Source organism: Xenopus laevis, chromosome 1S, assembly GCF_017654675.1.
Source record: "Xenopus laevis strain J_2021 chromosome 1S, Xenopus_laevis_v10.1, whole genome shotgun sequence".
NCBI lineage: Eukaryota > Metazoa > Chordata > Amphibia > Anura > Pipidae > Xenopus > Xenopus laevis.
Window position 1 is genome coordinate 157,772,868 of NC_054372.1, and position 27,886 is coordinate 157,800,753.

The 27,886-nt window shown below is 36.9% G+C and overlaps 1 protein-coding gene across 2 annotated transcripts in view; it reads right to left on the reverse strand.

Annotated features, from left to right (window-relative positions):
- The window catches only part of sncaip.S (synuclein alpha interacting protein S homeolog), a 149,375-nt gene that overhangs the window by 18,783 nt on the left and 102,706 nt on the right, over positions 1-27,886 (reverse strand). For both annotated transcript variants that reach the window (XM_018244288.2, XM_018244289.2), the window contains exons 5-10: positions 19,532-20,358; positions 12,566-12,745; positions 7,569-7,682; positions 5,973-6,098; positions 2,083-2,252; positions 187-279 (exon numbers count right to left, since the gene is read on the reverse strand). In XM_018244288.2, the coding sequence (XP_018099777.1) occupies positions 187-279; positions 2,083-2,252; positions 5,973-6,098; positions 7,569-7,682; positions 12,566-12,745; positions 19,532-20,358 (1,510 nt within the window). The remainder of the gene's footprint in view (positions 1-186; positions 280-2,082; positions 2,253-5,972; positions 6,099-7,568; positions 7,683-12,565; positions 12,746-19,531; positions 20,359-27,886) is intronic.

Genomic DNA, 27,886 nt, shown 5'->3' on the forward strand with positions numbered 1-27,886 from the left:
CACATGTGAGTTTGTTGAGTATAGTGTGTAGCAAATATGAGTATAGTGTGTAGTTGTATCCTGTGTAATTTGAAGCTGACCCTGCTCCAGTCTTTCACTGTTTATTATCTTATTCTCTTCCTTCCTAGCACTTTGCTCTTTGCCGTCATGCTTTTGGCAGGGCATGAACAGACCCCATTTTATTACCTGGGGGATGTGGGGAGGGATCTCCCCTCGGTTCTGTGCGCTTCCAGTAGCTGCTGAAGGTGAGTCTGTAAATTGATACGCTCAGCCGTCTGCCTGTAAAGAAATACACCGAATTTAAACTGCAGTTTCATGTGTCAGAAAGCCCCTCCCGACTCTGAGCGCTTTGTAGCTTAATCCCAGAATACTTTTAAACTGACTTTTTGGCTTTTATTGTCATGGTTCTTGCCTTTAAACTCTTAAACAACTCGTAAAAGGGAAACGCGACGTGTGAGCTGATTTTAGGCAGAGGGGCACTATATCATTATTTTAATGGTACAGAAATGGCACTGGGAGCTATAGTCCTGCAATAAGAATGGCTGTCTATTCCTCGATTGCTAGGGTTCTCCACTGTGAAAAGGGGGGAAATGATAAAAGCCATGAACATCCAATCTACATTCCTCCAGTTGTTGTTGAACCTCAGTTCCCAGGCTGTACATCCTTAATTGCACTGACAATACTTTTATACAGGTATTGGACCTATTATTCAGAATGCTCAGGACCTGGGGTTTTCCGGTTAACGTATCTTTCTGTAATTTGGATCCTCATAATGCCCATCTACTAGAAAACCATTTAAACATAAAATAAACCCAATAGGCTGGTTTTGCTTCCAGTAAAGGATTAATTATTTCTTAGTTGGGATCATGTACAATGTACTATTTTATTTTTACAGAGAAAAAGGAAATCGTTTTTAAAAATTTGGATTATTTGGATAAAATAGAGTCCATTGGAGATGGCCTTTCCGTAAATTGGAGCTTTCTGGATAATGGGTTTCCAGATAATGGATCCCATACCTGTACAATATAATATCACAAACGTCACTTCCTTTTACTACTTACATGTCCTGCATTGTAGCAAGTAGAGAATGAACTTGCACCCCACCCAGGCCAAAGGGTTCATGTACCACTGGCAAGGCCCAGTGCAAAAAGCAGACACAAGCTGCCAATGTATTTTACACTCTGTAGCCTGCCCCAAGGCAAGCTCCCCTCGTGAGGTCTAGGATGGGAGAGAGAAGAGCTTTGGAGAAGCCGCACACCACACAGACCCAAAAATTCTTATCCTGGTGCCCAGTGATAGAGGAATTGGCCACCTCACAACAGTGCCGGGCCACGCTGGGCAGGCGCCCTAGGCAGGCCCGGCACTCGCAGCGCCTGTATAGTGTGCGCGCATTTGCGCTCGCGTGCGCACGCGCGAATTTGCGCATGCGCAGAAGCGCACAAAGCGCAAAAGTCGGCAAGAGAAGGGAACCGGACAATGGGGTAGGCGACAGAGGAGGTACGTGCCTGGCGCCCTCCCAGCTTTGCACCCTAGGCACGTGCCTACTCTGCCTACCCCTAGTTCCGGCCCTGCCTCACAACAAGGGTAAGAAAAATTTCACTGGCACACAGGAGATGCGACAGCAGGGCAAGCCCTTGCAATTTTATTATGTGATTGATAAAAATAATAAAATTGCAAGGCCTTGTCCTGCTATCGCAACTCCTGTGTGCCAGTGAAATTCTTCTTACCCTAGGATGGGAGTGACACATATGTATCCCCCCTCCAGCCCTCTACCATCCACCCTAACTTGGTGTGAGGTGCCAAGCTCAGCAATGGCTCAGACCCAAGTGCTGGGTACACTAAGGGGCTCTATTTTTGGTATTTGTAAATTACCGCTCAAGAGTGCACTGTGCATACCCATTATATGTAACCCACTTGTTAGTAGGACATTTTCTGAATAGAGAGACCCTGCCAAGTCAAAAGTCTTCAGGCAAATGTATCCTCTTCCCCAAAAAGATATACCAGCAATTGATATCATTTTGTAACAGGCGAGATACAAGGTTCGAGGTAAAGGAGATTTGTTTTATGATTAATATTGCTTACTCTTTCAATTGTTTCGTAAGTTTCACAACTTGAGAGGCCAAAGACATACACGTCTCCACCACAACCAAGTATCTTGAGCACATAGTGTGGCCCTGGCGTTCGGCACTTTGTGAGGGCTTCTCCCCAGCGTGATTCTGCATGGTCACATTGGCTCCATATTCAACCAACGTCTGCAAAGAATAATGACATTTATTTCATGAGACAAAATTCGATTCCCACCAGTGATGTAGTTACCAAAGTGTTTTAGCCGAACCCTGTACATCTAAAGGTAATTGAAGTTTCCTTCTTCTTGGGATTCAAATATAGTTGTACACAACACAGCACAAAAGAGTCCTCAAAATACTGTGTAGCCTGAAAATATAATTGTAAAAACAATGAGTGTATCTTAATTGGCTCTCACAGTATGAGGAATTCCTATAAACAGAGGCACATAATAAAGCTTAGCCTTTTTAATCTCTCAGTGTCATACGATAGATACCGTTGGTTCAGACTTTCAGAAGGGGAAAACCTCCAAGATGCTGCCTAGAGGCTAGTGTACAAGAGCATGTTCCTAAAAACTCAGTCCTATATTAAGGGGCAGATTTATCAAGGGTCAAACTGAAAATTCGAAATAAAAAAATTCTAATTTCGAGCTATTTTTGTGTACTTCGACTATCGAATAGGACACAATTCTATTTGAATTTGAAGAAAAAATAAACTATTCGAGTATCGAAATTGATCATGTACTGCCTCTTTAAAACTTCGACCATTCGCCATCTAAAACCTGCCAAATTGCTGTTTAAGCCTATGGGGGACCTCCTAGAACCTATTTGGTGGACTTTGAAAAAGTTTTTTGGGGCAAATCCTTCGATTCGAATTCGATCGAATGCGCTAAAACTTCGATTTAACGTCGAATACAGCCTATTCACATGAAGTTAAAAACGTAGATTTTTGAACTTCCATAACATCAAAATTTGAATAAAAAAAGAAAAATCAAAATTTATTAATTTCGATTTGTCTTTTTTTATTCAAATTTTGATGTTATGGAAGTTCAAAAAAAACTCCCATTACTTTGAAATTCAACCCTTGATAAATCTGCCCGTAAGAGTAGGGGTGTAGAAGCTGTAGAAAACATAGACCAGATTGCAATGTTTGCTTATTTTCCTGTATCAGTCAGGAAGCAGAAATCACTAAGCAATGATTTCTATGTTGCTGTACACACAGGAAAGTGGAATTATGTATGTAGAGAATTTCCAAAAATCCAAAACAAACGTAAATTAAAAGTACAAAATCATAGCACATAGCCTGTGAGTAAGTCCCGCAAAAGACATGTTAGGCCTCCTTCTTATTGAATAATAAATTATTTTTTAATTTCAATCTACTTTTTGTTTTGAACCATTGGGAAATCTCACTACATACTTACATTTTTCTGCTGCTTACATGCATCCTTAGACTGGGGTGGGCACTGAGATTTTTCCATACTTCTCTACTACCCTACTATTGATTTCTTCATGGTGTGGTGCCCCCACTTTATCCTTTGATGTGGGCTTCATGCAATGCTTTTCTTTTCGCTATGTACACACAACCCGTCTGCCCCTGGTTTTGTCCTTAATGCCTATGGTTATTGGAATCAGTAAGGTAGTAACACTGTTAAAGCTGTGACTATAGGTACTTTACCCAAGTCACACCCCTTATAACCCCTGAGAGGGTAACCTATATCTATCAGAGGAGGCAACCAGACATTAGATCCCCTAGAGAGAGCAAGCTGCATTCAGAATCAGCACACTGACAACAACTGGTTATATTTGATGATTTTGCCTTAACCAAGAAGCTGCAAAACAATATTTACTGAACACATCAATATTTTAAATTCTTTCGAATGTTAAACAATGGGAGCAGCTTGATTATAAAGTGCACCCATTTGCTATCATCCTCATAATTAGGCAGCAGAATAGTCTGTGATATTTGTCAAAATGCAGCAGACATTCAAGATTGTGACCTTTATATGTTAAACAAATGTATAGTTTAGAGCAGGGGTCCCCAACCTTTTTCCACCTGTGAGCAACATTCAGATGTAAAAAGAGTTGGGAAAGACAAACATGAAAAATGTTCCTGGTTAGTGCCAAGTAGGGATGGGCAAATTTGACCCGTTTCGTTTCGCCAAAAATTCACCGCCGGCGAAATGTAAGGGCTGTGATTGACTATTGATAGACCCTATGTGGACTGGCAGCCTACAGGAGCCTCTGTTTGGTAGGACACATGGTTTTTATACAACCAAAACTTGCTTTCAAGCCTGGAATTCAAAAATATGCACCTGATCTGAGGCCAATGAGAGCAACATTCAAGGGGCCAATGAGAGCAACATTCAAGGGGTTGGAGAGCAACATGTTGCTTACAAGCTACTGGTTGGGGATCACTGGTTTAGAGGCTCACTTATGCTCCAGACCCTGCCAAAGCCTGACTCACACGACTCAAACTTCTGGCATGTGCTTTTGTATTTTATTATACCATCCCATCCTTGATGTGGTTTGTTATCAACGCCCTAAACAAAGCTGCTGGTCAACAAAAGAGAAACAGCACTACATAAAAAGTATTGTTCTTTGAAATAGAATCCATAATAATGATTGGACCCAACTGTCCTCCATCTGCACTATACATATAGAAACACAAATATGGACTTCCACTAGAGGGAGTTGTCTGAAAAAGCTTTGAAATTAGTGAAATAAAGATATGCACAAAAGCGACTCGCATCTCAATCCCTTTGTTGTACAAAGCTTCTGTAACTACAAGTCATTGCATAGCAATTACAGGTATGGGACCTGTAATTCAGAATGCTCGGGACCTGGGGTTTTCCGGATAATTAATCGTTCCATAATTTGGATCTTTATACCTTAAGTCTACTAAAAAAATCATATAAACATTAGGGAGCAGATTTATCAAGGGTTGAATTGTCAATTCGAATTTTTGAGTTTAAAAATTCACAAATTCGAATTTTAATCCCCCTATTTGAATTTAAACTAGAATGTGAGACTATGGAAACTGTCCTAATTCGAATATCATCATGCCTAATTCATGTACAAGTCAATGGCAGAGGTCCGTTGAGCCTTTTGGAGATGTTAATCGCCTTCCTGACATTCAATTTTTTCTCTGGGAGAAAAATTTGATTTGTACTAATCGAATATGAATCAAATATGAATTGAATTTTCGGATCGGAACCATTTGGATATAATGGAGTTTATGGGAGACAGACATTCCGCAATTTGGAGCTTTCTTGTGATGTATAGGCTTATGTATTTTCTAAAGACCTGATGGTTGAATATTTCTTGTATACATCTAAATAAAAACCCCAAAAATATAACAAATAGGTTTAAGACAGTGGGGGTCATTTATAAAGTTCGCGCAGCGCATATTTTTCGCAAATGGTTGTATTGCGCATGTTTTTTGCTGAGTGCTAATATATTGCACTGCTCTGCCCGTCTTTCCGGTTTTTGCGAATTCGCAGTGTGAATAAATTTTCGCAAATGGCGCGCAAATGAGACAGGAGTTTGCGCGAGCGCACCCAATGTGCGAGGTTGTTGTGCGCGAAAATAGCATTAAATTCGCAGTTTGCAAAACTGTTTTGCGAATATTTTATCCGCCACCAAAGTTGTGGCGTAATTGAGTCGCAGAGTGTGCGCATAAAGATTCGCAATTTGCGAATTGTGACATTTATAAAGCCCCTTTAGACATTCGCATTGTGAAGAAAAAATTCGCAATTCTGTATGCACCCTCTTATTCAGCTTTATAAATATAACCATGCGCAGGGCAAATATATTCACTTTGCGAACCAATCTGCCCTGCGCGAAGTTTATAAATGACCCCCAGTATCTCCCAAACATAAGGCATTATATTATAAGAGAGACCCCTCTTACCTGTATGCAGCCAAGGTACCCATGCTGCGACGCAATGTGAACTGCGCTGTTTCCACACTTGTCAATTTCATCCAAGGAAATCCCTTGTTCTTGCATGAATTGAAGAAGCCAAAGCAGTATTTTTTCCTGAGCAAAACATAAGCAAGGTCATTGCTGAACACACCCAAGCACTGCTAAACAGAGATTGCTATAACCTAGGTGTATTGGCAGAGAGAATGAGGCAATGTTTTATGAAGCCTCTTAACAACTGTTATTCATTAAATATTGTGAGTTTCACAAGTTTCTGGTGGATGCATCAGGCCGCTCTAAGCTTGAAATGAACTAAGCATTCAGTATTTCACGCTGCTTATGGTGCAGAACAGGAGAGGTGCTGCCAGTGTTATGTACACAAAGCCAGCACTACATCTGAAACCAGCAACATAAACCTAGTCATGCTGGAAGAATTCTTTCTCTGTTGGTTGTGTCTTTTTGTATCGTAAATCATTGTATCTTCTCCATGTCAGCAAATATATTTAGCATAATCAGAATTACTAGTCAGCTTGATATTAGCCCATCTTCTCATACAACAGGAGAAAAACAGGTACATTGGTCAAAACTTGGTATTAGCAGTGCCCACATGTATGTAGGAAAATCATCTGTCAGACAAAAAGATTCCTACTGTACCTCCTAGATCCAAGGGATACATTGCCTAATGTCCCAATTGTACCCACACACTGTATTATGTCTTTTTGTTGACATAGAGCTTCTATTTAATAATTGGCCGACACCCTGATCTCCTAAATCTCTCCACCTGGCCTCTAACTCCCATTTAAGTTTTCAGTTAAATGAACTATACCCAGTCTCTCACTATGGTCTTCAAAGGACGTCTTCAGAACAAAATTGACTTCACCCTATTCTATTGCACCTGAGGTCATTATCTTGTGCAGCTTCAGTGTCAGACTGGGACACCAAGGGCCCACCCAAAAACCTTGGTCCAGGGACCCACTCTCAGTTCTATTATTCTTCCTCTCATCACTCAACCCCTCGTCTCTTTTCTTGACATACTTTAATCTATTATTCCAACTATTTAGCCTGTATGTGGGCGTTTTCCCGGTATCCCGGTGGGCCAGTCCAACACTGTGCAGCACCTGTATCTGTAGAACTTTCTGTCTCTAGTATTCATAAAAAGTCAAGTCTCAATGCTTTGAAAATGCCTCGAAACCTCTACTGATCTGTACTACTTTTTATATAAGTAACAACAAATAGACAATAGATTGCAAGCTCTTTTCAATATGGACCTAACCCATATATCATTATTATTGGATGGAGTTAGACCTAGTATAAACACTAATTAGAATGATAATATTTCAAAAGATAGATGGTTAATCTTAATCTTTCAAAAGATAGATGGCTAGGCAAAGTGATTAAAATTGGCAAAACTGCCAGACCAATTAGGCCAACCTTTACGTTATACAGTATATTGCTCATCCCAGGATCCTAGCACGAACCAAGAAAATAGACAATAATTTTTTACAGGAGGTGTAGCAGTAAACCTTTCCATTATCACCAAGTGCAGCAATAAAAGTGTAGTAAAATGACAGAGGATGAGACATATACCTGTCCATAGCCAGCTGCATAATGGATAAGGCTTGGGTGATCTTTAGAGCAGCTTAACTCTGCAATGGCTTCTGTTTCACTCACCATCCAACGAACACACTCCAGCTGACCTCTCTGCAGAAAAAGGAAGAAAAAGAATTTGTTAAAGTATACAGACATCATCCCTTGCCCAATAAAATGCTGTGAAATGAGAAGGCCTGTCATAAGAAAGTATGCCTATTAATTCATCACGTTTACTGCCTTTCTCTTGTTAGAGATTCTGGGAAATGCAGGTTGCCAAAAATAATGCATCAAGTATAGTTATGGGCCATTGGACAGACTTAGTTATCAGAAGTACACTGAATACTTTCTCCTCTACTTTGGACACAATGAGTGAGTAGAATCCAGCTCCTAGAACATAAGCTTTATCTATCTTACACACAGACATTAAACATTTACAGTAACCTCTTTATTCCTGTCTGACTGAACGTCAAACAAATGTCATTTTCCTTATCACGTGCCGTTCTTCTAATACTCCCAAGATGGTCTAAGCCAAAAAAACAAAACAAATTGCTTTATGAATCTAGTACAAAGGAATGCAGAACTCTTTGGCATTATACTCTTTTATCAGAACAGGCCATAAAAGTACATTACCTATGTTTGCTTTCTGCCATTAATAGCTCTGGTTATGCCCCCAATGCTGTCATTTCATGGTCTGTCTGACCATCTAATTCATAGGATTATTGCTCAATAATGGGGCCATTTAATACAAAGCTCAAAAAAATGTCTTATGTTTACAATGGTCATAAATTGGCTGATACTATTCAGCATAGAACCTGGGACTCCAGGACTCACTGCTAACCATGCACCAACATTGTTCAAACTGCCAGAACAAATTCAAGCATGTAAGGCCAGATTTAGTGACCAATTGCAGTTACCAATATCCGATTGCTTTCTATGGGAACCTAGACCTGCTGTACACGGGAAGCAGCTTTATCAAAATGAACATTTTCCGTGAGTCTGCAAAAATTTGACTTGAAATATTCCATAGCTTGAATTTGGAAAATACACATAACTGCTACATTAAATTCAATGCTTTTAGCTACTGACTTATATTTGAGGTTTTGAGTTTTTTGATTTTGGATTTTCTGAAACTTACATTTGAAAATGTTGTAAATTGTTTAACACAAAAACTAAGTGCTGTAAAAAAAAATTGGAATTTGAAGGCTGCTAAATCTGCTATATTGTTACCTTTTTACATTACCCTGTAGTCTAAAAAGTGCTTTCATTTTAATAAACCATTAAGGAATATAAATCTTCACAACACTGCAAAAACGTAACTCAAAACTCCAAATAAATCATAAATGACATTTGCTATGCCTGATGTATGGCCTGCCCTATATAGAAAATGTAATGATTGGCTCATACAAGCAATGTTTTGTTGACTTTCAGAAATGATTCTCTTTGCATGGAATCACAAGTCCATCTATCAATTGGTACATTCAATACACTCACTAAATGTGCCTTTTTAAAACATAATTATGACCATATGTTGAGCGTGTCATGCAAAGGATATGACATGAATATTAAGCAGACAGCATTGAAAAATGACTACAAACATGCAAATATTGTGGTCTTCTTCATGGGGTCATGAAGAGACATCCCCATAAGTAATTTAGGATTAATTTCTATGGTATTTGCAGGAAGAAATATTCCTCATGGACCCTAGTTAACAAAACAAGGACCTGTCAAGGGTCAAGGTCTGCAAGGTGGCAGATGAGGTTCAGTGTAAATGAAGGTAAAGTTATTCATCTCTAGATAGTTAGAATAGTTATGATAATGATTGATAACTCATGAAGAATAATTTGAGGTTAATAGTGAAACACAGACTAATCAACTTGCTATCCAGAAAGCTCCGAATTACAGAAAGTCTGTCTTCCATAGACTCCATTTTATCTAAATAATCAAAACTTTAAAATTTTTATTTTTCTCTGTAGTATTAAAACAATACCTTGATCCAAACTAGGGTATAATTGATCCTTGTTGGAAGCCGAACCAGGCTATTGGTTTTGTTTTATGTTTACATTATTTTCTAGTAGACTTAATGTATGAAGATCTATTATCTGGAAAAGCCCAGGTACCAAGCATTCTGGATAACAGATCCCATACCTATACTTGATAACAGCTTGAAAAGATTAAGCTGTGCAACCACTTCATACTATAAAAGGCTTATCGTGAAATTAGTAGGATTGCCAAGATAGGTCAAGATGGAGATTTTTGTGAATAACCAGCTGTATAACTCTACTCAGTGCCAGTCAGTGGCTACTGCAATCTGTGCAGGTTCATACATATTTAAACTATATTTAAAGTCAGTGATAAAAGCTTTCTAACTAGGATATGCACAATTTTGTTTTCTACAAACAGCAAGTGTTTTTTTAACCCCCCCCCACACATACATGATAATGCATTATTTATGGCTGTAAGGCTGTAAGGTGTCTTGCAGAATTCCCTCTTTGCTCTTTTCCCAAATATATATTAAAGTTTGTTGAACTAGACAGACACGATTTTGGAAATTTTCCAAAAAAAAGTTAACTACAGCAGTGACTTATGGCAGACGCATTTAACAGCCTGTCGATTTAAATACACTTGGGGTTATGAATCAAACTTTAGAAGGGGATCTTTCTCCATTAAGTTACTGTAAGCACCATTTAAAATCAAAATACTTTCCTTCTGTTCATATGAAAAAGGCAACACCTGGATTAGTTTTATAAAGTTCCAGGCGTTATTTGCTGGGAATGCAACAGTGGTTATATTTTTGCAAAGCAGCCTTGCTGTGTTATTTACTGCATATTCCCATAAGAGTATATATATATATATATATATATATATATATATATATATATATATATATATATATATTTTTATATATATATATATATATATATATATATATATATATATATATATATATATATATATATAAGTTCAGAAAGTACCTGCACTTTAACCCTCTCAATTCGTAGTGGGTGCTCGGTCAAACGGTATTATGCAACTTTTCAAAATGGACCAGCACTCCAGTTTGTTCAATCAAACGTGAATATTTATTTGAATAGTCACTCTCGTGTCCAACGTTTCGGCCCACATCTGGGCCTTTATCAAGGCCCAGATGTGGGCCGAAACGTTGGACACGAGAGTGACTATTCAAATAAATATTCACGTTTGATTGAACAAACTGGAGTGCTGGTCCATTTTGAAAAGTTATATATATATATATATATATGGATTAGGAATGAAGTGTAACCACAGAATGTAAACTGAGGGAATACCTAACTTTGACAGGCCATGCTTTGTATTTGATAACATGGTTTTAAACGACCAATGCTGCTAAATTGAGAGTGGATACAATCACCAGAATTGATCCACTTCCTTATTACTGGGAGATACAGTATTATATATGTTAATATGCTGGCTGGAAGCATCTTTCTGTCTCTTTATATAAAATTTGATCAGGACCAGAACAGAAAGCCTGCTGAACTTAGTCTTAGGTTAACCTAAACCTATGGTGATATGCTGTACCTTGGCTGAACTTTGGTGTCTTGTGGTTTAATATCTCTGTCTTGAAAATACATTACCCAGCTATTATTATAATTAATTTTTATAGTGCTGACCCATTAATGCAGTGCTTTACAAAGATTATTCATCAGTCCCTGGTGGAGCTTACAATCTAAGGTCCCTATCACATTCAAATACACTATGCTCAATTTTATCTGAACCTGCCCCTATATTTCTGGAGTGTGGGAAGAAGCTGGAGGAAACCCAGGGAATCATGGGAGGAACATATAGATTCCTTGCAGATAATGCATTGTCTGGAAGCCAACACACTCACTCAACAAACATGAGCTAACCCAAAGGTATAAGATATCCTAATAAAAAATCGACTTTCTCTTTTAATCTTAGTTAAAATTTTATTCTAAACAAGAAGACAATGGAAAATATGACATTCCTTTACATAAGCAGAAATCCCATTTGTAAACCATCATGCTAAATAGCAGATAAAAACCACTGGGGCTGTTGACTTAAGTCTTCAAAGTGGGAAGCTTGGCAAAGATCCTGTCAGTGTCTATGGTATTTTATTTACTAAGTATCCTAGATCACTGATTGTCCTGTGATTTTACAACGGGGAGTAGACGCCACAATGTCTAATTTGCCTGAAGAATACAACACCTGAGCCTCTAAATAAATACAGATGCTTTTAAATACATCTTTCAGTTATCTATTCACCCACGTGATCACTCAGAAGCCAGGTCTCATTTTATATGAAATTGGTAATCTTTAAAGGAATTCTGTTCTTATTTTTATGATGTAGTTTTATTACTAAATTACAATGTATATTGCAAAGAAATGCAATTATTTTTAGTAATATTGCTCAAATCATCTTAAATCATTGTGTCTGATCCTGTGGTTTCAGAAAGAGCCAGCAATTCACAATGCCACTGCTTTCAGATAAGCAATTTTTTTTGCTACTGAATGTAACTGAAGGAGTTTGGGGTGGGAGGTTACTACTGAGCATTATTGTCATATCTACCACTATGCGAGTCATGGGAGCATTTATAGCAATGCAGGTGTCAGGGAGCTGCTGTTTCAGTACCTCCCCATTGTACTATTGATACTGTAGGCTGCTGATGGGCTGATCGGGGGTAGGATAGGGAGGGTGATTATATCACTCCAACTTGCATACAACAGTAATGAGTGGACAATTGGCACAAGTCACATGTCTGAGGGCACCTGGGGAACTAAAAACCCATCACACAGCTAAAAATAATGGAATACATATCTGGTCTATAAACAACTATAAGTATTTTCCATCCAATACAATTGGAAAAAAACATGGAGGATATCATCCCACAACATCTTGCGCTGTTGCATATCGAAATCCTATGGATCAGGTAAAGTCTTACAAAAATTTCCCTTACAGTTCTGATGTAATTGCCATCACAGTTTGACCAAGCGAGAATTACCTTTATTGCTAAGCCAGCAGGAGTAAGTTTCTCATCATTCCTTTCACTCAAGCAGTCTTCCCCCATCAGAGAAGTAAGGTGCTGCAAGCATTCGGCATGTCCCTGGGATGCAGCAATATGCAAAAGGTTGTTTCCATTTTCATCATGGATTTGATCCAAATTATCAACAGCAATGTGCGGCTGTACAAAGAAACAAAGGGAAAACACAACTGTCAACGTGAATACATTTACGGGAAAAGTCTGGCTTTATATTCATTTTTAAATTTACCATTTCAAGAGAAAAAAGCCACAGTAGGCAATATATTTTAGTTTTTGCTGTATGTCTTCTGTTATAGTTGATTTCAAGGCAAACCAAGAAAGATTTCCAGTTAAAACATATTTTATTAAGAGAAGGATATGGAGCAAGTGTGCTTGCCAAAATGGTCTGGCATCTAAACAGAACATATCATGAACATTTCTGAAGGATCTGCATTTATAACCTCTGGTTATAAACGTTTGTGGATAAAAGGAAAACCTTTTTGTCTGTGCTCTAAACAACGGTACAAAGGTAACATGAAACAACAAATAAGCACATATAAAGACACAAAACTGAATAGGAATTACTTGCAGATCAATGAAGCTTTATGACCTTTTGTCAATAATGCACAGAGCCAACCAATAGTTTCCAAGCTGTGGCCTGTGTCAGGGAAATCACTGTCCTTACGATAATAAAAGAAAGATACTGTGACACTATCACAGGCTTTTTAAAGAATAAGAAAGCAAGTCTAATTCTGGGGTTCCTTATTGATATGCACATACTGACAGTCAGTCAAGCCAAACAAATCAAACTGCATGGATTCGGACAAGTGATAGTGTCCAGGGTTTCTGCTGAGCAGCACTAAACACTATTACCCGTAGGGCCTTTTTTCGATAAATGGGACAATTGGTTAAAATTTTACTGGCAGTCAGGAACCTTCTGATAAACCCTAAAACAATCAAACTGTGAAGAATCCTTCCAGATTCCCCAGTATGAGCATTGATATATATGAGCTGCTTAGAGGTTAATCTATTAAATGTCGAATTTGGTGGTTTTCGATTTTTTTTATTTATTAAACTCTATTTTTCTAAAATCTCGATTGATATGAAAGTGATTTAAAGATCCGAATATAAAAAGTAGAAACAGAAAAAATGCAAAAATGTTTTATAGATAATTACTAGCAAAAAAAAATCTGAAAACCTCTAAACATCCGAATTGATTAAAAATAGTCCAATAGCACAGATCCCATTGACTTCTATGGGACCTCAACAGCTTTTACTTGATGCGGTTTTTACACTTAATAAATCTCAAATTTTAGAATTCTAGCGTTATAAAAAAACACGAGAGAAAAAAAATGATTAGTGAAAAAAATAGAAAACGTAAGGTTAGTAAATTAGCCCCTTAGTATCATTTCATAAAGCTCTAAAATATTTGTTCCTCCGGTCTCTAAAACCCTATCGGTGCTTCTTCAGAGTGTCCCATTATGTTATTATTACATATACTGGTGTACAAGGACACAGGTTTATAGTTACAAAGCTTTACAGAAAAACAAACCACTATTCAAATCAAAGAATACACAATGAAGGCAGAAACAAAATGGCTTCCCTAAATTTCTCCCCACCTGTTAAGGAATAATGGCAGTTGTAGTTAAACAGCCAGAAGACCACTAGTTGGACCTTCTTTCAAACCATTGGTACTTTTATAAAAATAATGTACATGTGTGTGTGTGTATTGCACCATGTTACAGCTTTTCTAATGAATATACAAATTTAGAATGGCTGAGGTGCCTGGCGACATAGCCAATAAAAGAACACATCCTGTGCCTGTAGATAACACAGACAGGGCAAGTAGCCAGCGCCATTAGCATCTGCAGACAGCCGTTGCCAATCTCTTTCTGGAAAGCTGACAGGTTGGCTTGCCTTCTGTCTGTCTCCCTTTTATCACTTATAACTTAGTACAACATCTGCAGCCCACACCACCAGTAGACTCAACTATAAAATAATTACAGGAAGGCAGGCCGAGTGCCTAGTTGGGACATTGTTCAGTCAGAATAAACTCTTATTATTCCCAGAATACCGTTTATGATATTTCCAACAATTACTTACCATTTCAGTAATTATCCATAAAAAGGTAAAATTCAGTATGATTCCACAAATACACACAGTACCTGGCTGAACTGGCATATAGATATAGGTACAAATATTTCCCACTGCATTACTTACAGATGCAGAAAATCATAGTGGTGCTGCCCAAGAGTCTTATTATTCCTTCAAATAACGAGTCTTGCACCCAGAAATCTTTTGTTGAGACATAGGGGCAAATTCACTAAAGGGCGAATTTTTGACATCGAACTCTCCACCACACTAAATTCGTTACCACTGCGCTAATTTACTACAGTGCGAAGTTGCATCTCCGCAGCCGAACGCTGATGAAGTTTCACTAGGGTTTATTTGTCAGCACGAGCATTTCTTATCGATCTTTCGCAAGCGTTCTATTCTCCCTAGCGAAACTTCGTTGCTTCTCTTACGCTAAGGTAAATTTAAACAGGGCGGGTACATATAGGTCGTATAGACGTCTTTATTAGATGCTTGAAGTGGCCACGTATTATTACACATGTCCAAGGAAGCAAAATAAAGACAAAAGAGATCCTCTAATGCCCTAGACATGAGCCCACCCTATGCCCCTCAAATGGTTAAAAAAACTGTAAACACAAAAATCTTTAATAGTTTGGACTTTTGAAGGCAATCCTGCTTTAAAAAATGAATGTTGCCAGCATTTTTTACAACTTTTATGACTTTCCGGCATACAGGATATGATGTCACTGACATAACATTGAGGAGGATGTAGCTTTGTTTTATCAGTAATCCTGGTCTAAGGTGGCGAAGGAAACTGTAGCTAAACAGGTAACGTTCTATAAAATTCGCATTTTGGTGAATTTTTCGGAGTAATATCCGTTTGCCTGAGCGAAAATGCGCCTGGCGATAGGGCACGAAACTATGCTAGCGATGGTCTCTTTTGCTACCGAATTGTCGTCTACGCTTGTTAGTAAATAGTCGATGTCTCTGTGGATGAGATTTATGGAGAATTGTTGCTAGCGACGGCCGCTTCGCCCTTTAGTAAATCTGCCCAATAGTTTAACCTTTGCTTAGAACACTATGCTGACCCCAAATGATTTTCATATGATTTTGCCCCCAGACTTTTATTTTTGTTTACAAAATAATTTAGTAGTAATTACATTACACTACTTTAGCTGAGCACAATGTGCTTCTTTCCAGATTTGTGGAGGCTTATTTATTAAAGGTCGGATTTTAGTGGTTTTAGAGGTTTTGGAAACCGCGACTAAACTCACAAACTCCACAACCACGAATGTCATAGAATTTATTAAAAGATCTGAATGCAAAAAGAACGAAAAAAAGTGCTGAAGATAAAAAAAATACTAATATCTCTATAACCTCTAAAAATTTGAAAAAAAACGTTTTTTTCGGACAATTTGTAGTGAAAAAAATCACAAAACCTCTAGAATTCTGATTGGATTAAAAAAGGTCCAATAGGATCACTGCAGCTCCCATTGACTTCCATAACATCTTATACTTGGCTAAGTTTGGTATTAAAGGTTTTTGTGTAAATTTCAAATTTTTAGAACTTTTTAGAAATATAGGAAAACTTTGTGTGTAAAATCGTTGATTGCAATACAATAGTATTGTTGAGAATATTCTTTGCTCCTATAACTGCATTTTAACTAAGAATAATACGCTTTGCCCCAGAATTTTATTATAGCTGAAGATAATATGCTTCAGCCTTTTATTTTAGCTAAGAATAATATGTCTTTCCCCCAGGACTTTTTCTTTGATTAGAAAAATATAAGTCTTGCCTCAAGACTTTTATTTTTGCTGAGAATAACATGCCTTGCACCCCAGGGCCTTTAATATCTCTGGTGATAGATGATATTTTAGTTCTTTTGGAGAATAATGAAGTTTCAAGAACCCGACTACCATCTATCAGCACAGATTTAAAAGTCTCTGAAGAGCAAAGACTAACATTACCTTCTCAAAGCCTAAACAAAGCCCAAATCTCCAACAACTGCTCGGTATGTACAAATAACTTTATAAACTGTTATTAAGATACTTGTACAGGTATAGGATCTATTATCTGGAATGCTTGCAAACTGGGGTTTTCCAGATAAGGGATCTTTATGTAATTTGGATCTCCGTACAATTAAAGGGGCAGATTTAAAAAATGTGAGATTAGAACTCACCACAGAAAAACTCACATTCCATTCCTTCCAATAGGATGTTTAGAATCATATTTAACAATGGAGTTCACCACTTGATGCTTTTAAAATTCCCATAGGAATGAACAGAAAGTGAGTGAGTTTTATGGAGGTGATTTCTAAGATCACACTTTGATAATTCTGCCTCAAGTCTGCTAACAATAATGTAAACATTAAGGGGCAGATTTATCAAGGGTCGACTTTAGAGTTCATGGGAGTTTGTAAAAACTCCCATGAACTCGAAATTCGGAAAAATAAAAAAAAACAAATTTATCAAAAAATGTAAATTTTTCAAACTCTGGTGAATGGGATCGACCTGAAAAATCGAATCGAATTTGAATCGTTGTTTTTTCTCTGAAAAAACCTTGATTTTCAGGAAGGTTGCAAACAACTCCAAATTAATCCCAGGACGTCCTCCATAGGCTAAAAGAGCAATGTGGCAGGTTGAAGGTGGCGAATAGTCTAATTAAAATTCTTAAAGGCTCATTACATGATACATTTTGAAAATCAAATTAACATTTTTAAAAACTCGAACAGAATTTTAAACTATTCACTATTTGAATTCCACTTAAAAAATTCGAAAATTCGAATTCGAATTTTCACTTCGACCCGTGATAAATCTTCCCCTAAATAAACCCAATAGCATTGTTTTGCCACCAATATGGATTGAGGCAGCTTAGTTACAAGTACAAGGTACTGTTTTATCATAACAGAGAAAAAGGAAATTCATTTTTAAGAATTAGAATTATTTGCTTAAGATGGATAAGAAAGGGCTCTCCAATTATTTGAAGCTTTATGGATAATGGGTTTCCAGATAAGGGATCCCATACTGGTATTTTATAATTATGGTAAGCTTGAAGAGCAGGTGTCCAATCAACCACTTGCAATGTGTACAATGACTGTTTTTTTGATACTTTTTTTGCTAGCGCAATGAAGTGTTAAACATGGTACTATCTCTAAAGCTCAGCATTATGATTCTTTAAAAGAATTCCCATTCAAGGGGAAATCTAGAAACATTATTTTAAGCTCAATGTGTCAGGTTTTTACAGGTATTCATTTTGGACTATAATGTGTTTCACCAAGTGCTAAAATCCCTCGGACGGTCTCACTGCTATCATTTTAAAGCTACTGTATATTCCAGACAGTCTGAGAAATTAGCAAATTAAACTTATAGTAACTCTTATGAGTACTGGAGGGTTCAGCAGCACATCTGTCATCAGAATCAGCGCACACAAATATTATTTATAGCAGTCAAGAAGTTAAACTTGCCAACTGTGTTTCTGTAAATCATGGAAACGTCTTTAAAACTGAGATGTGCTTTCCTTTATTTTACTTCTATATATAATATATATATATATATATATATATATATATATATATATATAAATATATATATATATATATATATATATATAATACACAAGAGTCATGAATAACCTTTAAAATACCATATATTCTTAAACAGTGCTTAATGATGTCATCAGTTCTAATTAGTGCTTAGTGATGTCACATGACAAGCTGAAACTTGTTCCGTGTATAAAATCAAAGTTTGTGGCCGTGAGTCTTTATTTGAATATAAGTTATTGAGTTCTTCAGTGACTAATAACATCCTATGATTTTTACAACAGGGGTATAGTATTCATTTTCATTTAGTAACATTTACACTATAAGAAAAGGTTTGCTCTTCTCTGGCTGTTTGACTTGCAATGTTCAAATGGAGATTAATTGCAGGAATTGCCCAAATACCTTTTTGATTGTGCAGTAGAAAATGACACCGAGGATGATTAATTGGACATGTATCTAACTAGGCACAAAGAATGTAGAGCCCAAGACCTATTGTATAAACAATGCCATTATATAAAGGAAACCATCAATTCTTATTTTTCTAATCAACCTCTGTACTACTGGGGAAGCCTCCAAAATCAGGCAGAACCCTAAACAAGGTTACATGAAATGTCCGAGGCCACTTGACTGTTTTATACATGTTTTTATAATTTACAGAATCCAACCTGCTGAGAAATTATAACAATAATTGTTTAATGAATAATATTTGACGCTCCAGGTTAAGGAGAACAGTCAGTATCCACTGACAAAGAGTATGCTGGAAGATGTAGTCTGGCAATACATTTTTGAGCTACTATTTTGTTACTTGGTAACCAATGATAATGGCTTGTAATTACCAAAGCTTTAATTAGCAAAATGCTTTGCACTGGCAGTGGGGATATTTGTCTTCCTATTCAGCCCCTGCCTGTGAAGTGTTGCTGTGAAGTGTTGTGCCTCCGAATACTAATGGAAGGACAAGAGGCAGGCCGGTGTTCCCACGGTGAGCAGTGGCAAGCAGTTGAAGGCAGCCAGGCTTCCTTGCATGGATAATAAACGCTATTTCAAAAGTTGACACAGTGTAAACATCTCAGAATATAAATAAATAACTCAATCAATCATGCAGAAAATATATTGGATCAAGCTAACTACCTAGCTTACGGAAATGAGCTGTGAAATGTGCACTGATTATACCCAAGTATTCCTCCCTCTGTCACTAACATATATATATATTCACTTCCCACTGCTCTTCTTTGTTTGCAAACAGTCTGCAGATTGCAATCGTTGCTACATGAAACTCTTCTGCCTCCACAAAAACAAACAAGCAAGCAAACAATAAAATGTTTTTTGTTTTACTCACCAGCAATGAAATTTGGCCTTCATTAACAATGTTTATGATGCTTTTAATTTTCTTCATATCTTCACTTCTTTCATCAGACAAGTTCCAGTTCAAATTACCATTTATCCCGTCCAGTTGTGGGTCGGTAGCTGCTCCCTGCAGATGGAAAGCCCTGAGCTGGCAGTTTGGCATGTTCTTTTCAAGTTTCTGTGCATGGGAATCAGACAAAGTCCTGTTAGGAAAGCCCTTGTTCTGGTAATCAGGTTCATGGATTGAGCCACTTTGAATACTAGACTGAGAAAGCTCTAATCCCCCAGATAAATGCCTGTTCTGATCAAGGACAGAGGACTGAGCAGAGTTTTTAACAGGGGACAGCACACAAAATTGTGCACCATTTGATGACAAATTCTCCACGTTTCCCATAGTCTTTCCTTTGACCAGTGGGTAGATATTTGAAGTCCTTTTCTCTGCTGCAGCCTTAGTAAACAGAGTGAGCTGTTGACTGGATTTGATGTAAGGCACGTCCAAAATCTCATCCATGTCCAAGTCATAATGTTCAATCTCACCAAGCAAAACACTTGCTTCAGTGCTCTTACTGTTAAAGCTCCCATCATCAGCAGGGATGTTTTCTGTGGTGCTAGACTTATCTGGATCTCCATTCTTTTGATTTTCCTCTTTTTCTTCTTTTTGGTCATCACTTTCATTGATTTGAGGGCTCTCTGGCTGATGTTTTAGTGGGGAGACTCTCTTCACTGGTCTGAATTTACTATAGACATCTGCGATTCCTGTTGGCTTCTGTGTGTTTCCAATAAAAGTTGACACTCCACAGCTCCAATTTGTACCGGAAACTAAAATATAATAAAACCAAATCATTATATAGGAAGGCTCTTAAAATATGTTTTACATTGAATGAACCAAAAAAATCTATGTGTAAAACATTTTTAAATAAACATTTTAGGACACTGTATTATTGGTTGAGCAGCAGGCATGACTAGGGTATTCTAAATAGTTCTAAGCCATTACAGCTCAATAATACACTATTTTCTAGGAAATACAAGAGAAAAAAAGGGGGAAACTGTTTATTATCTCTTTTGCTGCCCTAGGACATTGCTATAGATGGAAACCAATCCAACACTATAAGCCAACTCTGAATCTTTCAAGAAAATAAAATAATATAAATGTAAGTTAGAACTACAAGAAATATAATTTTAATACTAGACAGTATCTACTACTTCCTTTCTTACTGCTGCCATACTAGGCCTGTCCAGCTTTAGGCATCAATTCAAGTTTCTGAGGGAGTGCAAAGATGTTTATAATTTTGTTTAAGGGTGGGCACGGTATAAAAATAAATAACTCTGGGCCTTGTTCTGTTGGAATAAAAGTTGTTGTCTTTCTAATGGAAATTTGATATGAGGTAGAGAAATGTACATGATGACTTTTACAATGGCCTGTATGAAGCGCCTTTTCATGGATATCTAGGAAACACACCGTGCCAACTGAATTGTGATGTTTTAGAAGGAATTAACTAAAAATTACCAAGTAATTATTTCCAGCCAATTGGTCAACAAGTAAGTATACCGTTATTATGCCAACATTTTGAATTAAATTAATCTAAGATGAAATGAGTATCTAAAAGGCTGTGACTTAATGTAAATTCTGCACAGAGTCCAACACATATACATATATATATATATATATATATTGATAAGTATATGATATTAACTCTATATGTTATTGCATTATTTTAAATAAGTATTAAAAGAAGAATATTTGAAAAATTTAACTTGTGGCTACAGTTTATGAGAGAATGTTGGGTAGCATGTTCAAATATACATGAGCACATGTTGTTTTCATTTCTGTGATCTTTATTAGCACTGGGGGACCTAAGGTGTCCAGTAATGCTCATATTTATTATGGGGCACATTTACTAAGCTCGAGTGAAGGAATAGAATAAAAAAATTACTTCAGTGCTCAAAGAGAGAGACAAAAAGAAGTAATTTCTTATTTATAGGAGTTGTCAGCGCATCTATACCAAGTGGCTTATCGGCTCTCGGTTAAGGGACTTCCTTAGGGAGTGACATTTGGTTAGAAGGTGCGGCAAATATCCATTCCTCTTCATAGAATAAAAAAACCTTTGAATTTCGAATTATTTTTTTTGGCTACTTCGACCTTCGACTACGACTTCGAATCGAACGATTCGAAATAAAAATCGTTCTACTATTCGACCATTCGATAGTAGTACTGTCTCTTTAAAAAAAATTCGACCCCCTACTTCGCCACCTAAAACCTACCGAGGTGCAATGTTAGCCTATGGGGAAGGTCCCCATAGGCTTCCTAACAATTTTCTGATTGAAGGAAAATCGTTCAATCGATGGATTAAAATTCTTCGAATCGTTCGATAGGACGATGCGGTAAATCCTTCGATATTCAAAGTCGAAGGATTTTAGTTCGCCGATCGAATATCGAGGGTTAATTAACCCTCGATATTCGACCCTAAGTAAATGTGCCCCTTAGTGTCCTTATATAAAGGTGTGCGTATATATGCTCCAACTTGCATAAAAATGCAGGATCAAAAATTAAATCAAGGATCAAAAATTAAATATACAGTATAAATATACAGCCACTCTTTTATTGGAGTCTCTGGATGAGGACAATTAGTCAGGAGTGGAAAATTGTCCTTAAAATATTTAATATCTATCATGAAAGTAAATGAACATTCTTAGCACAATGCGTTTAATTCTCCATTTTAATAAGCAGCTCCTCACCCAACTCTTGCCTAATAAAGACTTAAGAATCTACCTCCCCTGTTTAATGGAAATTCACAATGGACAAAACAATTCTATATCTATACAAAATTAAACCAGTTTAACTTATATAATTCCTGTCACTTCCTCTCCTCGAAAGCACAAAAAAAAGTGAATAAAACTAATTGCCAGTCCACCAAGAAGTCTCTGATAATGTGCAGCTCAAATGCTGCTGCTTAGAGAAGGGACGGGTTGCTTTGTTCAAAGGGAGGTAAGGAACAAATTGCCCTACTTATAAAGGAAAGGGGAGATGTTAAGAGAAAATAACCCATCTTTCAATTTAGTACTTTATAATAACAAAAAAAGAGAAAATATTTTTTTAATTAAAAAGATAGGCAAAATATAATTTTAACATAACTCATAACTGTATTTTTCGCGAAGGTGTTTTCAGGTGTATACTGGCCCTTTAAGTTCACAACAACTTCACTATTTCCTAATTCTCTTGAGAACAGGTGGTTGCAGTTTGCCATCACATTGGTGATATAATGGCAAAGACAAGTTAACAACTTCTTAGTAATGGGTTTCTGACTCTGGTGATACATTTATTTCCTTTTATTACTCAAAAGCATCTCTGAATTCTAGACTACCCAAACTTAAATAATTGGAGTTGTCAAATATAATAAACATGAAAAATGAAAGTATAATGAAAGTATTTAAAGTCACGCACAAAATTTAGTACATCTTTTCATCGTTACTCATGTAAAGATTTGAGCACATGGAAAAAGTAGAAATGGTTCTTCAGAACTGTAGCACCGCTTTCCTGCCAAGGTACTTTTGGATACATTTTTACGAACCCCAAATAGAACCAAATCAAAAGGTAATTTGGTCTAAAGCATTGGAAAGCCAAAGGCAACTTATTTCTTCAGATGATGCAAACTTTGGGAGATTTTGCTTCAAATTGAATAAGCACATTAGGGTTTGGATTCAGATTGGTATTTGGCTAAACCTTTTGCTAAGAATTCGGTATTTATTTTGTGCATCCCTGAATAATATAACAATGAGAAACTAGGTTAACAAAAATGCAAGAGCACAGCATAGAAAGAAGGTACAGTATTGTTTACAAAAAGGAAGAACTAGGGGTCTTTTTTATCAAAGATCAAATGAGGAATCCTGCAGATTTCAGGCAAAATACCTAACTTAAAAGAGAACTAAACCCTAAAATAAATATGGGTAGAAACACCATATTTTATAAACTGAAAAGCTTCAGCATCTCAGCAGCAATAATGATCCAGGCCTTCACAGTTGTCACAGGCGTTTCCCATGTTGGATTTTGTTAGAAGTGTCAGTGACACTGCACATGCTCAGTAAGCTCTGGGAAGCTGTTGAGAAGATAAGCTTAGGGGTTGTTGCGAATTTGGCCTTTCATATACTGTATGCTAATGCTACAAGGATGATTATTAAATGTTGATGCTATCCCAGCTGGTTCCAGGGTTGCCATGTACCAATAACCTGCATTAATTACTAATCAGCCTTATATTGTGACATGTATATTCTATATACACAGTATATTGTGAGCATGTGCGGGGAATCAGCAGGAATGAAGCTTTAGCCAATCTTATAGCATAATTTATTTGTCTTCATTAAAGGGGAACCACTTTAATGAAGTCAATTAAATGATGCTATAAGATTGATTCAATTTAGTTGGATTTGATCAAACCCATTATTCAATCTTAGCCTTGTTGGAAATGAAACCCTGACGTCCCCCAAAAGGATCTACTGGGAAGAAACATGTTGCTAGCATTCAGCTGTGCTGGAATATTGGTAGGGCAATTAAGTGAGGAATGTAGCTACATGATGAAAATGAATTAATCAAAGCAACACGTATTAATGGATATTGAAAAAAAATGCTTAGGTTTATGCCTAAATGGTAGGACTATACAGTACTTCATTAGTCCTATGGATTTTTTATTTTTTACGTCAATATGTTTACAGTCTGATTTCTGTCCGTATATGACATAATCTCCCCTCTCTGTGCCATAGAATGTAGAATCTATGATGCCTAAATAAAAGGAGCATAGTGCTGCTGCTATGGGTTTCTGCTCTTGTGTACATGGCCGCTTGCAACATAGACCAAAGGCCTGGCACAGAATGAGTTAGAGTTCTTAATTAGTCATTAATTATTAGTATGTGACACAATATATTTGTATGCATATTTTAATAGCAAGGGTAAGTATAAATGCAGAACACATACTTCATGCCCCAAAGGAGAACACGCTCACTACTTGATGTATGTCATGGAACTGGCGCATTACAGTAATCAATTTAATGCATATTCCAAATCAAGTCGAGTGGAAATGTGATCCTTAGGTAAACACGGTGATAATGTAAATTCCCTTGTAGCTTAACTGCTTTTATTGGACTAACATATCATCCTTATGGGTTTTTATGACACACAATGATGTGTTTTATAATAGCTTTAAACTAAATTGCTTTCAAATCTGAACGCACGACAGATCCAAAGCAACATTATAACCTTACAGATGTAGAACCTGTTCAGAATAATGTTTGTGATATCTCAACGTTCAAGTAATTATGGGACGTCGAAATTTATAAACCGGAAAACTGCACTGGAAAATACCACAGACAAAAGGCTATCCTAGCCCTGTTTTCCTACTGTACCTTATTTAATTGCCATGTGTAAAGCAAGTAGATTGTGCTCTTCGTATAATGCATTCCATATTGTATGCTCCTGTTGACTCATGCCATATATTAAGTAAATGCCTGTGTCAGCAACTAACAGTTATCTTATATGTAAAGGCCAAATCCAGTGGCACAACTACTCACCAGCAGGCCCTGGTATAGGATGAGCACCTGGGCCCCTCTGTCGGGCCCTTCCCCCTATGAATCACATGCGCTGTAAGATCTCACCCTGCCCAACCACCCACGATATCCATTATCGTGGCTCCGGTGGGCCCCAAGAAGGTGCAGGCCCAGGTGCCATCGCACCCCCTGCACCCCTGTTAGTTACGCCACTGGCCAAATCACATAGTAGGGAATTCTCCAGACCCCTTACTGAGAAGAACCATTTGCATTGCTTTTAAGTGAACGTTCAAGCCTAAAACTTATCATGGTGGAAATCTTAAGGATACATTTATATATTTACAGATTCGATTTATATATAAGGATTAGGATTACAATAATATAGGTAAAAACATAAGGGTACTGCATTGCTAATTTACTGAATATCTAACGTCCAAAAGAATCAATTATTTTACAAATTTGAAGGTATTTTTCTATTTTTATCATCATCAAGGGGAAAGCTCTCCCACAAAAACATTTTAATTTCATCCATTGGTTTGTTAAACAGCTTGGACTGTTTAAACCTTCTCGACAATGATATCAAGTTAAGGTGACCATACATGGAAATATGTATGGCCCTGATATGCTGGCCTTAGAGTGGGTGATATCGGGTTGATCTGATCGTTTTGCCTTTGTGCCAAGCATGCGGATCACTATTACAGGGGTACAGGCCTTTGGGGTGAAGACCACATCAAGTCCCTCTCCCTGACAGGATTTTTAAACTGCCCAATCAACATCTGCACAATTTTTGGGCAGTCAGGTAGCCCCATTAGAGGAACCCCTACATGGGCAGATAAGCTGCCGAATTTCCAGCTTTAGACTGCCCATGTATTTTTTTTCCAATTGATAGCATATTAAGAAAAGGTTTTGTTTTTACTAAAATCTGTGAAAAATAAATTGTGAAAGCATTGTTTCATTCTTTTCCAACGAAGCTGTAAAATCTCTGCTGGTTTAAAAATCTAAAAAAATAAATAAAATATATGAACATCCGTTTGAACCCATTTAATATACCCCAACTGACTTCTACAAAATCTCTACAGGTTTTAGATGGATTGCATTATCAAGATTTTTTACTTTGATAAATCTCAGTAATTCTATTTTGAAAAACACATAGCCAAATATATTTAAGATCGCCAATTTTAATACAATAAATTCGTGAATCTCTTGAAGGCAAATATGATATAGTGAGTATTATTGTTCTTTTCCAGAAGGATTCATATTTTTCACATTCTGTTTGGGGTCTTGCTATTCTGTAGCTTAGCAATGGCTGCATGGTGCCAACAGTTAGTCTTGCCCAAATGTCTCGTAACTCCAATTGACTCATATACAAAGCCAAAATGTATAGAAACCTAGGTAATTCACAGATATTTAATGCCATTCTGCCATGGAAACTATAAAGCCATTTTTGGTATTAAGCTCATCAATCCCACGCTCAACACCTAAGTATGGTGTCTGGTGTGACTGTTCTTATTTTGTGCTTGGTCATTTAAAATTCCAAGCTTAGAAATGTAACAAATTTTTAAATTTGTTTAATAAAGGAAAACAGGAACATTAAATATCAGATTCTGATTTAATGGTTCCTCAAAGGGTGATAATGACATTGGGGATAGCATGGGACATTCTGAACAACCAGATAATGATGGCTGTAAAAGGAAAGCCATGTACATGTATTGCTCTGTTTGAGTTGTTATGGCTGAGAGCTACTACAAAGTAGAAGAGACAGCCTGTGACTGTGCTTGGGGCTATTGTTGTGCTTAAGGTATGATGTGTTGGTTACATGATCCAGCACGGGACCTTTTCCAAGCTGCTTTTCAGTAATGTCTTTAAAAACTGTTTCCAGGCATGGACACAGGGATACTTAAAGTATATACTCAACATTAGAAGAAGAGTTTGGAGCTTCTCTAGCCAATAAAATATTATTGATTCTAGCTATTTAAGTCCATGACATTCCACAATATAATGTAATTCCCAGTGTGCTCCTTCACCTCATGTGCCGGGTTACTTGTCAGAATTTACTTTTCTTTACATTTTTTTTCTACTATAATCGTACAGTACAGTTTTGTAGCAATTTGCAGCAAATGTTTCTGTGTGGAACACAGATAACTAGAGGGGAAACAGTGTGTAATTTCATTTCAAACATGTGGAAGAATATTGAATGGGAAGTAGATTCTGAAAATAGCATTTTTAAGTTATTTGCTTTTGAATTTGGCATGTACACTGGTTAACCCTTAGGATGGGGGTTGAATGTTAAGCTGAAGAAAACCAATAGAAATAATAGAATTCTGAACTGAACCTCACAATCAGTGAGACATTTCATTCACAGGTTTGTAAGAGGCAGTACAGAAAGATAAATAGAAAATAATATAGAAACGTTGCTTATCTTTGCACTGCGGCAATATCTTGAGTTTAACTTCCCACCCAAATATTTTACACTCCACAATAGGAACATTTTGGTACAAAGCTTGCTTTTTTTCTTAATAATAAAAGAGTACCTTGTGTTTAATCCTAACATATAATTAATCCTTCTTAGAGGCAATACAGTCATATTGGGTTAATTTAATTTTTGAATAATAATTATTATTATTATTATTACATTTACAGTAAGTAGTCAAAGTATGGCAATCCAAATTACAAGTTTAAAAGATCCCTGTGGAAATAACCAGGTCCCGATCATACTGGATACCTGGTCCAAAACCTGTACAGGTGAAATCCAAATCAAAAACATGTACTAGTATTAAATAAACTAGCAAGAGTATGTGCAATAGTGCAATAC